This window comes from Alexandromys fortis, unplaced genomic scaffold, assembly GCF_014885135.2.
Source record: "Alexandromys fortis isolate MF-2015 unplaced genomic scaffold, M_Fortis_MF-2015_v1.1 scaffold_30, whole genome shotgun sequence".
In the NCBI taxonomy this organism is placed as follows: Eukaryota; Metazoa; Chordata; class Mammalia; order Rodentia; family Cricetidae; genus Alexandromys; species Alexandromys fortis.
This window is the reverse complement of record NW_026067922.1, coordinates 13,012,044-13,024,685: the sequence shown is the minus strand read 5'-3', so window position 1 is coordinate 13,024,685 and position 12,642 is coordinate 13,012,044. Positions and strand designations below refer to the sequence as shown.

Sequence of the window (12,642 nt, the reverse complement as noted above, 5' to 3'; positions counted from 1 at the left end):
TAGATGAGAAACCCAAAGCGGGAGCAGAAGACGTGGCGTGTGGGTCTCCTCAGCCACCCCACGCACATGCCGCCGCCTCTGGAGGCACATGGCCAGGAGGAGGCGCTCTGCTCCAGAAGGGCAGAAAAGAGAGTTGCGGCCGAACACACGGGGGATTAAACATGGACCAGTGACTGTGAAGGAAATCTGTCCCTTCCGTTCATGTCCCCAGACAACGAAGCAGTGGCAACTGCTTGTCAGAAGTAAAAGGGGAGAGGAAGACAACTCCTCCCGGACCCTTACCCCAGAACTATCAAGGCTGTGTGCCCTGACCACAAGTGGGGACTGGGCTGGGGGAGGGGGAGTACAGGATTAGGGTGACACACGTGCAGGAACAGACAGACAACTCTGCTCAGAGAGAGCTGTTCCTCCTTGTTCTGAGGAACCCGGTGGTCAACACCCCAAGGAGTCTCGATTGCTGACATTTCCCATAACCACTTATTAAACATATAAAATGGGTACATATGTTCATTAAAAGTCTGAAAACATGTGTGTATATGGGTGTAAAAACAAAGTGATAGAATTGGAGAAACGTACAAACTTCAATATAAGTGTAAGACAAATAAAATTAGGAATCAAACTTGACTGAAACCAAAGGTCCACCATATGGGTCAAATGACTATTTTTGCTTTTTATCATAGAACTGAATTAAAAATCAAGAGAAAACATGGAACTGGGAGTGAAGCACAACTTAATAACCTTAAACAACACTGTCTCTCCCTTTCCTCCCCTTGAGGGTAATATCTCACACCAAAGCTTATTCAGATAGGGCTCCTTGCAGTGATGAAGAACTGACTTGCAGACTCTTACCGTCATGAATCTCGAAGGCCAGACTAGTGATCTTCTGTGTAATGATCATCATCGGGCTGTGAGAGACAGAAGCAGATATGTTAAACGGAGGAGGTCACAACAACATGCGCGACACAGGAAACAGGCTCGACCCTGATTACACGACAATAAAACCTCACGTTTCTATCCTATCAAAAACTCGCGGGGGGTGGTTTCAGAGCTAACAACTCTGGGGTTTCCTGTCTTCAAAAAGTGCAGGAGAGAAGGAATCAAGGTTTACTTTCTCTGTGGCTTTAAAAGCGAGTAACAAGAGGGCCCTATGCCTGAAAACAATCTTGTGTGAGGCAGCCTCCAACTTATGCATCCTAAGATGAGAGCCTGTGGGTCAGAAGTGCAAGGACTCCAGATATGGCCAGGTTGTGCCGTAGTGCCTCCCCCAGCATCCCCTGGGCCTGCTGCCCAAGGCCGAACATCAAAGAGAACAGAGGATGCCTGAGGAAGCGGGAGATGAGCAAAAGCTAAAGGAGTTTGGATGAGAAGTGTAAGAGGAGCGGAGCCAAACAGCAAGAGGGAGACAAGAAGAAAGAAAGGGGCAGGATGCCATCTCCATGCTGAAAGCAGGGCACGCTGACACCAGTCACCCAGAACCCAGAAGCCTACTGTCTGCTAAAGGAAAGAGAAACTGCCTTATACATATTACAAGAAATAGCAGCGCTTCTCCCGCGTCTTGTGAGAATTCTAGCTGAAAGGCTAACTTGTAGAGGAAAACCAAATCAGCCAAATAAAATCTGTACTGCATCACAGCCCACCCTGCAGTACACCTCACTCCTACATCACAGCCCACCCTGCGGTACGCCTCACTCCTACATCACAGCCCACCCTGCGGTACGCCTCCCTCCTACATTACACCCCACCCCTCACTGTGTCACACCACCCGCACTGTGTTACACCCCACCCCTACATCACGGCCCACCCCTCATGCACCAACTTTCAGACGGTAGTTCAACTTTCTAAAATGACAATGAACTCAGAAGTTACATTTGCCAAGAGACACCGAGTATGCTGCGCATGCTGAGAGAGCTAGGGCTCTCGCCTGCACTGTCTTCTCAGAGCCTCGCAAACGACCCCACGGAATCACCCTCACGGGGCGACCAGAGCCAGCTGGTCTTGAGGGGTAAAGGCTTGGGATCAGGCAGGGAGGTTCCACACTCTCCCAGCAGATGCACTGCCTCCCAGTGCGAGCACACAGGGGCACAGGGCTTGGCTTTCCACAGCTCACTCTGGATGCAGAGCCACAGCTGTGCTCTGGAGAGGTCAGGCTCCGAGGGGCAAGGTCAGATGAGGGTTGCTCTCCGATTCCCTGTGCTTGAGAGGGAAAGGGGTCTCTTGGCTCTCTTAAAAGCCAATTCTTAAGGTTACCTAGGAAATCATAGCTCAGCCGGCCTAATCCCCCAGGTTGCTGTGCATACAGGGCATCCTTCAGGTCCTTGAGGATTATACAAATGCCCTGAGGTTTACATCTCCTTGGGGGTGTGGGGGGGCACTCATTGTTCTCAACCTGCCTGATTCTCCTCATAGGGAATTATAAAATGCCATTCAGTTCTAAACTCGAATCCCCATGCACATGTAACTAAAGCAAATTGATAAAATAAGCTAAATTTCTATAATACCAATACAATGGCATATTCAGCCACAGGTATCATATGTAATACACCTGAGAGATGCAGTATGTGTTTGCGACTATGATGTCCTTATAGTACCCACTGAGCATGTGCAGCCTTCATGGAACTTCTCCATGCGGTGCAAGTATTCTGAACCTCACAGAACCACGTCCTGGTCTGGGAGGCTGAACCAGGCTTAGGAGCACAGCCGACTCCAAGGGCTACATATCTTAGCAAAGAAGAGAAGGTGAGGAGCAGATGCCAGATCCAAATGCTGCCTGCCCCTGCCCTATTCGAGCCATTCTCCCCGGAGCCACTCTGTGGAGACACTTTGCTGCCCTTCCACGGGGCAGCTCCTATTAAACATCTCCTCTCTGTTCATTCGAACACAGGCTGGCTGAACCTCTGCGCATAGCACACGTTCTGCGGCTTTTTTCTCAAACCATAATAACACACAATAAAACCATCCCCAAGTGTCCCTCTCAGAGTGTATCTAAATTCTTTTATTAACAAGATAAAGACCCCCCAAAGAGAGAACCCCGACTTCCCCCCAGTACCACTGGTGACCATCCACCCCATGTGTGGCAGTCCACTCTCTCTGACTCACCCTGCTCCCAGGAGCACAGTGAACAGAGGACTGCAGACAGAAGGTATCGGTACAGACTGCAGAGGAGGGTGTTGAGGATGAAGATTCTAAAGAGAGCTTGCCAGAAATGCCAGACGGGATGAACAGCTCAGAGAGAGTTAGGAATCTGGAGAGGGGCAGAGGTGGACAAACTCACCACGGAGATGCGTGCAGCTGGGAAACCAGAGGGATGATGGGAGTGGAAGCATGGAATGGAGAGAAGACAAAACCTACACCCTCTCCAGGTAGAGCCTGCCTTACCGATAAAACACCATTGGAGAAACCAGCGCAACACTGTATCAGAGAGGAGATGCTGGTTTCCCTCCACAGCGCACATCTTGTCCTTTCAGGGCAGCAAGTAGTGACAGTTTTTAACTGTTGGTTTTGTAGCAAAGGGCAGTCCCCAATACCTAATCCCTCCTTGTGTCCCAGAATCTGACTTAGCTTGCCAGACTGTGGGTAAAGAACCTGTCTATCCTGGAACAGGTAGGGAAGCAGCTCTAGGGTGCCAAGGGGGGGGTCAGGGCCTGGATAGGACCTCCTCTCTACCTTCTAAGTGACAAATCGCTATGTTGGCATGAGACTGCCAAAAGGGAGGAAAACAGACCGCCACTACTCAAGCAAATACGTAACTGACGGGACAGTTTTGGCTACACAAAGATACTCCTCTTAACTAAGGGATTTTTTTAAAAAAAGACTTTTTATAAGATAAAAGACTTTTATTAATATAATAAGCCTTATATGTATGAGCATTTGTCTGCATGAATATATGTGTGGGTGTCCAGAAGGGGGTGTAAGATCCCTGGAACTGGAGTTAAAGATGGTGGCAGTGTGCGACCATGTAGATACTAGGAACTGAACATCCAGCAAGTGCTCTTAGCCTTTGCGCCATCTCTCCAGCCTCTGAACAAAGGCATAAAAACACAAAAACAAAACCTCTAGGCGTTCTGATATAAAAACGATGAGAAATTTTATTAAGTATCCATTTCTCTACAAAGAATAGGAACATAATAATTTGGTTCTATCCTGAAGTAATTCTCAACTATAGCTGACGCTAGTAGAGAAGGCAGGCTTAAAATAAACATGCACATTCAGCACGGTCTCATTATCTCGGAAGTGGCTACGGCTGAACTCAAACGATGCTTGTCTATTATTGTCCCAGCAACTACAAGCACCCACTTGCTACCAGGCCCTTACTAACAACAGAGACAAGCCACTGTGTCCCTACACTCAAATCGCCTTTACGCAAACAAGACCCATGGCGGTCAGACAAGTCCCACCTGCCCAACACCAAATGCCTGTGGGATGTGAGCCCAGTTAAGGCACGCAGGATCTGAGTCACCTCATGATTTACGGATAGTCTCGCTCGGAAAGATAGCGCCTAATGGGCATCTACAAAGCACCAAGGCTTGTTCTAGGCCCCAGCTTTGACCCCGCTGGAAACACAATGAACAATGCATCCTTGCTGTCGCAGAACTTACTGGAGAGAGACGAACAGATCACAATCAACCAAGTGCTGCACAGGAAAATGGAGGGGGGGTACAGATGAGAGCAAACAAACACCCCAAGGTGACATCTGAATGGTGATGACAACTGAACTATGGCCTAGGGTAAGGACATTCAGAGGAAAGAACAAGGTCACAGCCTGAAGACAGACGTGTGGAGGACAGGACAGGGCAGAAGGCTATGGCTTTGACCTAACAGACAGAAGGACTGGACAACCGGTTTGGGGTCAAGAGCTGACCTGGTTTTCTGTGGAACACTTTCGACTCTGAGTAGGTCGAGCAAAGGCCATCAAGTACGGAAGTGGGGACAAGAAAGCAGAGGATGTGGGGAAGAGAGGAGGTGGCTCAGACCAGGACCAGCACAGGCAGACCGCGGTGAATCCTGTGTGCGTTCTCAAGCCAGTGGCAATTTGGTGTTTTTGAAGCAAGGTTTGTGGTCTAATACCACCAAGGTTTCTGACAAAGGTTGGGGCTGCTGGGGAAGGGACAAAAGAACAACAGGTGAGAGACTGAGTCGTCCATGTTGAGTGTGTTTTATGCACGACGCTGACTGGACAATGGGTAGGGATGTGGGAAACAAAGCAGCTGGATATATGGCTCAAAGCTCACAAACGGGGCCAGTAAACTGGCTTAGTGAGTAAAGGTGCCTGCCACCAAGCCTAATTACGTGAGTTCAATCCCCAGGTCCCACATGGAAGAAGGCAAAAAAAACTGATTCCTGCAATCTGTACTCTTCGACACGTTCATGCACACGTATACACACACCAGACACACACGCGTGCGGGCACACATGCGCACACTAACAAAGGGTGATAAAAAATATAAACTCATAAATCCTGACTGCCATCAACCGCAGTAGAAGGGGGAGCAGTGACTGACTACAAAGTGGGGAGGACAATGACCCTGTGTAGATTAAGTGTTGTAACATCACTAATACTTTACACAGCACCGGAGACACGGCACATTCTGCCAAAAACCAAACCTCTCTCCCCGTCACACGGTCACAGCCTCACCTACAAAATCCCTGGGACCGCTTCGAGCATGAGATGTTGAAAGGACACAAGAATCAATGGGAAGTGCTGTTTCTGAAGACTAAGAGACATACAACTGCACATACACAGTGGTCACACACACACGCACACACACTCACACTCCGTTTACCTTCCATGGTTCCCATTGTCTATCGTCAACCATAGTCTGAACATATAAAATGGAGATCTTTGGAAACACTCCCACGTTGTTCATTTTCTGTCACTGTGCGGAGCGTGAAGACATCTTGTGGGTGCCCCTCTGTCCTAGCACGACCACAAGCCACTTTTTCTCTAGCCCACCCTGTGGCATCCGCTGCCACCCATCACCCCTCTAGCAGCCATTTCCGGCTTCAGATCAACTATCACAGCCCCCAGCGCCTGTGCTCGAGAAGCCCTTGACAAGGGCCCTGAGGTGTAAGCGCCATCGTTCAACGTGGCTACGTGTGTGTGTGTGTGTGTGTGTGTGTGTGTGTGTGTGTGTGTAGACAAACCATGCAAACAGAATTACTAATGCCCGTGGCTTGTGGCGTCCCCTGTGGCTTGGGACACAGCTCCCGTGGGTAAAGATAAAGGGGAGTTACAGCAGATACATTAATGAGTGATATTTGGGTACAGAGAGCCGAGGAGAAGTGCCCCAGTCATTTCATCTGGGGTTTGAACAAGCAGAGATGGTTGAAAGCAGAGAGGAGAGTGGAGGCGGGCGGGTGGGGGGGTGCACTGAGGAAGAAATTGCTGAGGAGCCTGGGCTGGCTTTGCAGACCCAAGGTAAATAGGTCTTTCTGCCATGTTTGACCATGAGAATCAACTCAATCAGCTGCAGCACTCAGGACCCACAGCTCCTGTGGTGACATGACCAGCATTAGCAGTGAGACAGGATGCTTCCTGTAGTCAGATGTAGGTCAAGGGCCGGGAGACACTCCCACAGGAAAAAACCACCAGAACGGGAAGGTGCAAAGTCTCGGGTGGTGGACTATTTCATGCCGCCCTATTTACACACAGTTACCGGGCACTGTGTGGCAAGGATTATAAAGAACAGCTAGCAGCCTTCATGACTCATTTCGCAGAACATAAAAACATGTCTAAAATTAGACTCTGGACTCGAATAAGGCTGCTCAGGATGGAGAGACAGAAACGACAACCACACCTGCAGCTTTTATGCTACATCCGTCTCTGCCTTTAAGAACTGGCTCCTACAAAAGCCCCTACCAAATGCATCACGCATGCTCAGTAGGCCTCCACAGCCGGGGTGGGGGTGGATACAGGCCAGCTGGCAGGCCACACCCACTGAGCAGCTGATATTATATGCCTAGCTGTAAGACACAGCCTTGATTTGAATGGGAATTACTCGACATGAACCCTTCTGTGTTTGCCTTGTGGTGGACACCCGGAGCCACTCCTTGGCAAGACAGATCCAATTCCAGTGAGAACACAGCTCTCACTCCCTGCCATTTATTTAGTCACAAGAGGCAAAGGGCTTATTGTATTCGCTATACCACAAGTGTCTAGTCCAGCGACTTGAAGAAAGGAGCCAGGGTGTCTCCCCTGAGTTATGATCACACCATAGCTATTCTGCACATGACCTTTTATTTATATCTTTAGGGTGAGGGCATGGGAGTCACGTGAGAGGAGAACTCCCAGGAGACGCCCTCTTGTTCTACCCTGGGGATCCTGAGAATCAAACTCAGGCCCTCAGCCTTGATGGCAAGCACCTTTATCCTCCAAGCCATCTTGCTAAGCGGCACTGCTCTGTATTCTTATTTCCAGTCTCTATCCCAGTGCTTTGACTTGCCTCCTTGCTGTTTGTGTTTGATGATCACTGCCCTTGAGCAGGTATTCTTTTGACTTTGTTTCATTGTGATTTGGCTTCTTAAGGTCTCACTGTATTCTAGCTGGCCTGGAACCTGCTGTGTAGACCATGCTGGCCTCAAATCTGTGACCATCCCCCTGCCTCTGTCTCCTAGGTCACTGGGATTACAAGCTTGGTCCACCATGCTCAGATTAAGGCAAATACCACATTAAGGCTGTGGGTTACCTTGAGAAGAATTACTGGATTTGACTATCCTATCTGTAACAAGCATTTGAGAACTTTTTTTTACTAAAAAGGCCTTTTAGACATGTGAAAATAGCTTAGGAAGCCTCTTACACCCAAAGCTGCACCCGACAACCAGAACCCAGTGACATCACTCGCTCAAGATAACCAGACATGGTCCTAGACCCCATCATGCCCACTGGACAGTCCATAAGCAGAGACCAGGAGCAATGCTCTGCTCTGCACATTTGGAGAGACCCCCACCTTGACCTGCTCTCAGGAAAGTCTCCCAGGACCCTGACCTTTGGAACAGAGACGACTGTTAAAGACGGGACCTGACCTTCAGCTAAGCTGAGCAGCACAGGTGAGCAGCCTTGGGGAGACAGGCTCAGGACATAGTTAGGAACTCAGAGTGCGAACTTTGGGTGAGGACGTTAAGCATGACAAAATATAACTTTTGTTATAACAACTATAAAATACAACTTTTGTTATATCAACTATAAAACACAACTTCTGTGATATCAACTATGAATACAACTTTTGTTATAGAAATGATAAAATATAATTTTTGTTATACCAACTATAAAACATAACTTTTGTTATACCAACTATAAAACATAACTTTTGTTATGCCAACTATAAAACATAACTTTTGTTATATCAATTATAAAACATAACTTTTGTTATTCCAACTGCATGCATTCCAACTTCTTGCTTGCAACACTATATACAAGCAGGCTGTTTCTCAAGCTCGTACCCCTGAATAAGTTTTATGCTGTCTTCACAGGGCCCAGCCCATTTCTTCTTAGACAGATTCCTGGACACTTCACAGTTGCTTTTGAAACAGGACCTTTTTTCTGTCACATTTTTTAAGTTATTTCTGATAGGAAGACTAATCATTTTGTGCTTTTCTTGTATCACCTTTTTATAGCTGAGGTGAGACCTCACAACTTCAGGGACTTTCTTTCTAACTTTTCAGCAACTAGAAACTTCTAGTGAAAAGACAGTCTTTATCTAAAGAAATCCTGATCCTAACATTATATGGGGAAAGACTCTCTCTCTCCCTCTCTCTCAGACGGACTCAGTCTCTCTCTCACTCTCTCTCTCTCTTCCTCACCCCCTTTCTCTCTCCCTTACCCCTCTTTCTCTCTCTCTCTCTCCCCTCCCTTTCTCTCTTTATTCCCCTCATCCCCTTTCTCTCCCTCTCCCCTCCCCCATCTCTCTATGTATCTCAGTTCTCCCATGCCTCAAGCAAGTAAATCTGTCTCATTCAGGAGATTTGCACAATTCCTCAGCAAGGTCTCGGGCCTCCCTTCCTGTGCTCTATCTAGACATTGACACTATGAAGAAAAATGACACTTGTCCTAATCTGCTTCACAGGACGGCCTTCTCTGTCCCTTTCTGTAATAGAATAATCCCTGACACTGTCAAGTTTTTTCACTGGGATTGGTTTAATAAAAAGCTGAATGGCCAATAGCAAGGCAGGATTCTGGAGCAGAGAGGACACTGGGAAGAAGGCAGAGTCACCAGGAGAAGCCAGATAGACACGGAATGAGTTGGACACACAAAATGGGATAGAGGTTAAAATAAACCACATGGTAGAACATAGATCAATAAAAATATGGGCTAATTTAAGTTATAAGAGTTAGTTAGAAACAAGCCTAAACTATCGGCAGAGCTTTTATAACTAGTAAGAAGAATCCACATCATTTTTTGTGAGCTGGAGGCCCAAAGAAAAATCTGCTTACACCTAGTATATCCTACACCTGAGGATCCCCACCTCCTGAATGGGGAGCACTGCCCAACAGCTGACTCTTTTTCTCTTATCGCCACTTTAAAAGAGCAACTTCTTTGGCACAGTTGTGCCAGGGCAGCTTGCTTTAGTTCGTTCAATTCTGCACCTAATCTCTATCAATTCACCGATAATAGTCAAAAGAGTCCTCCAAAGGCTAACACTGGGATTATTATAAACAGGTAGTCTATCTTTAAAGTGCTACACTGTTTTTTCTTCCCCTATAAAAATTTTAAATTATATCAAAATAATTAAATTATAAATTTCAACAAAATACTGCTAAAGTCACATCATAAATAACTCTGAAAAAAAAGAATCAATAAGTTCTTCCTAGAAACTATTCTCTAGCTTGTGGGCCCATGTAGTAGTTTAGGCTAATGGACTGTAAGTCATGAGCTCTCTCTGATCTGGATCACTAATCCCCACCTTCAACCAAATCAGAAGGTTCCAGAGCTCCGGTGAGAGGTGGTGCCAGAAGGAATGTGGCAGAAAGGCCGCCTCCTCAGAGGGCTGTACCATGAGATTGAACCTTCACGTTAATCTACTGTGATAACACACTTGTTCCTGACAAGGCCCTCTGTGTGGCTAGCAGAGAAAGACGTTATGGAAGAGGCTGGAGAGCAGCAGATGATGGAGAGGAAAAAGATAATGGCTAATATCAAACTGAAGGAGGACTGTGAGGGTCCCGGGAAGCTGAGTCCCACAGGAGTGTCGCAGTGCCAACGTGCACGGTGATGCAATCAGTTCAGTTTGGTTATGCTAAAGTGTGAGTGTTTAAAAAAAATCTGAGAAACGTTATCTCGAGTGAACATAAATATAGACCAGAGAAACCCATGGCAGGTGTGAGTAGAACAAGATTGGAGGATCCAGGGTCCCCACTGCTTGACAACCCTGGGACCCGCACACACAGCCTGGATCCTGGGGCTCCGTAGCTCGGGGTGAAAAGTCACTGGATGACATGGTTCGCTTTGGGTGGCTATTCTAGCAGGGGTCTGCTTTCTACAGAATCTGTTAGTTTTACAACTAGCTCCCAACTTCATCCCGCCATGCCATGTGACCAGGCCCACTTCCCCCTACTCACAGGGGGCCAAGTGAGTGCTGATTCTGCCCTGCAATTCTTCTTTAAGAATATCTGTTGTTAAAGATGGTGGCTGGCTTGGCAGTGGTGGCGCACGCCTTTAATCCCAGCACTTGGGAGGCAGAGGCAGACAGGTCTCTGCGAGTTCGTGGCCAGCCTGGTCTACAAGAGCTAGTTTCAGGACAGGCTCCAAAGCTACAGAGAAACCTTGCCTTGAAAAAAAAAAGAAAGAAACAAACAAACAAAAACAACAACAAAAAAGATGGGTGGCTGGTCTGTTTGTTACCCTCCCATTCCAGGTGTGGATTTCAATGCCACTTGACTCACTTCTTAGTCTGATGCTGTATCTTTCTTTCTTCTTTTTTCTTTACAAGTATATGTCATCTGTTTTGGCTTGGTTTTGTTATTTTGGGACACAACTTGCTTTCCTCCGAGCCCATTTTTTTAAAAAATATACCTTACTCTTACTGGGAAGAAAAAGATACTTTATCCTCTAAAATTCTCCTTTGTAATTTTTTCTCAAATAATTTGGCCAGTTTCTATTGTTAATTTTTTCTACAGAGATACGATATTTTTTCTAATTTGCTTATCATTAAATTGGACATTTTATTCATTTTGATACTGCCCAGAGGTGAAAGACTGCAGAAAACACACCCTTTCTCGGACAATGGAGAACGCCAAGAGTAACTGATGTCAAGTGTGAAGTCTTCTGCTGCCCACCTGGGCCTCACATGGCAGGACATGCTTCTTCACAAAGACAGGAGCTGGTTAGCTCAGGGTGAGAGGCTGCGTTTCTCTCCTAACACTCCCTCAGTCTCCTTACAAGGTAATGAAACTTATCCAGTGCCAAGAAGGAAATAATCCCCTCTGGAGAAACAAAAGCCAGAAGTCATTTCCACTACTCTGTGGTGGGAGAGAGAGACAGAGGGAAGGAGGGAGGGAGGGAGGGAGGGAGGGGGAAAGAAGAAAGCTAAGTAGCAAGACTATAGCTTGGAGGGGGCTGACTTTCTTTTTTTAAATTAATTTCTTTTTATGTGCATTGGTGTTTTGCCTGCATTTATGTCTGGGTGAGGGTGTCAGATCTCCTGGAACTGAGTTACAGACAGTTGTAAGCTGCCATGTGGGTGCTGGGAATTGAACCCAGGTTCTCTGGAAGAACAGTCGGTGCTCTTAACCTCTCGGCCATTTCTCCAGACGCGGGGGGGGGGGGGGGGCGGGGGCAGCTGTCTTTCAATGCTTATAAATGCTTGCGGAAGGAAACTCCTATTAGAATCAGAGGCCACTTTGAGTACCAAAAATGCCACATGAAGAGTCTAACTGCTCTATGTTTAGAAGATTTATCTGAGGCAATTGAGAAGCACAGGGTCTCTGTGACATCCACGGTATTACACACGTTCAACAGCCCTCCGTCGGAGGTACTGAGTGAAACTGCAGTCTGTACTTTTCAACCACTCTGGTAGAACAGATAGAAGAGATCACTGAATCAAATTTTCATCTTACCCTGAAAAATCAGCAGAATATTGTCCATAATCAAAGATATAGACTCTAGTAATCTGACACACTGTGAGGTATCCCAAAGCAAACACAAAACAACATCTGTAAAACAAAAATAAGCCGGATTAGTGGAAACGTTCATTCCATCAAAGGACACATTGTACAGAAACTCACTGATTCACATGGCTCCACAATTAAATAGTATTAAATCCACCCTACAAATACCTTGATCTAACAGATTATGAGAACTCTCTCCTAACATGTGGATGGTCGATGAAACTGACCACTGCTGCCGTTCAATTTTATTCTGAGAGATGGCCACACATAAGATTACAATATGTGAAAGCCATGAACAGAAGCACTGAAAGACTTGATCACTGGTGACAGCTTTTTTAATTGATCCAGTACTGCTCCCATAGACCTTACACAATTCTTCACTAGATTCCCCCCATCTCTTCATATGTGTGTGCACGGGTCTGCATGTAGGTGGACACGTGCATGTGTTTGTGTGGTTACGGAGACCGGAGGTCAGTGCTGGGAATCATCCTTGATCATCTTCCTGCTTTCTTCACTGAGGTACAGTCCCTCAGTCAGATCCA

General features: G+C 46.8%; 1 protein-coding gene across 5 annotated transcripts in view; it reads right to left on the bottom strand.

Moving 5' to 3' along the window:
• The window catches only part of Mboat2 (membrane bound O-acyltransferase domain containing 2), a 123,991-nt gene that overhangs the window by 27,630 nt on the left and 83,719 nt on the right, over positions 1 to 12,642 (bottom strand). For 3 of the 5 annotated variants that reach the window (XM_050141984.1, XM_050141986.1, XM_050141988.1), the window contains exons 4-5: positions 12,050 to 12,145; positions 850 to 905 (exon numbers count right to left, since the gene is read on the bottom strand). In XM_050141984.1, coding sequence (XP_049997941.1) covers positions 850 to 905; positions 12,050 to 12,145 — 152 coding nt within the window. Of the gene's footprint in view, positions 1 to 849; positions 906 to 1,007; positions 1,165 to 12,049; positions 12,146 to 12,642 lie in introns of those variants that run through there. The other 2 variants (XM_050141989.1, XM_050141985.1) reach the window with 2 other exon arrangements.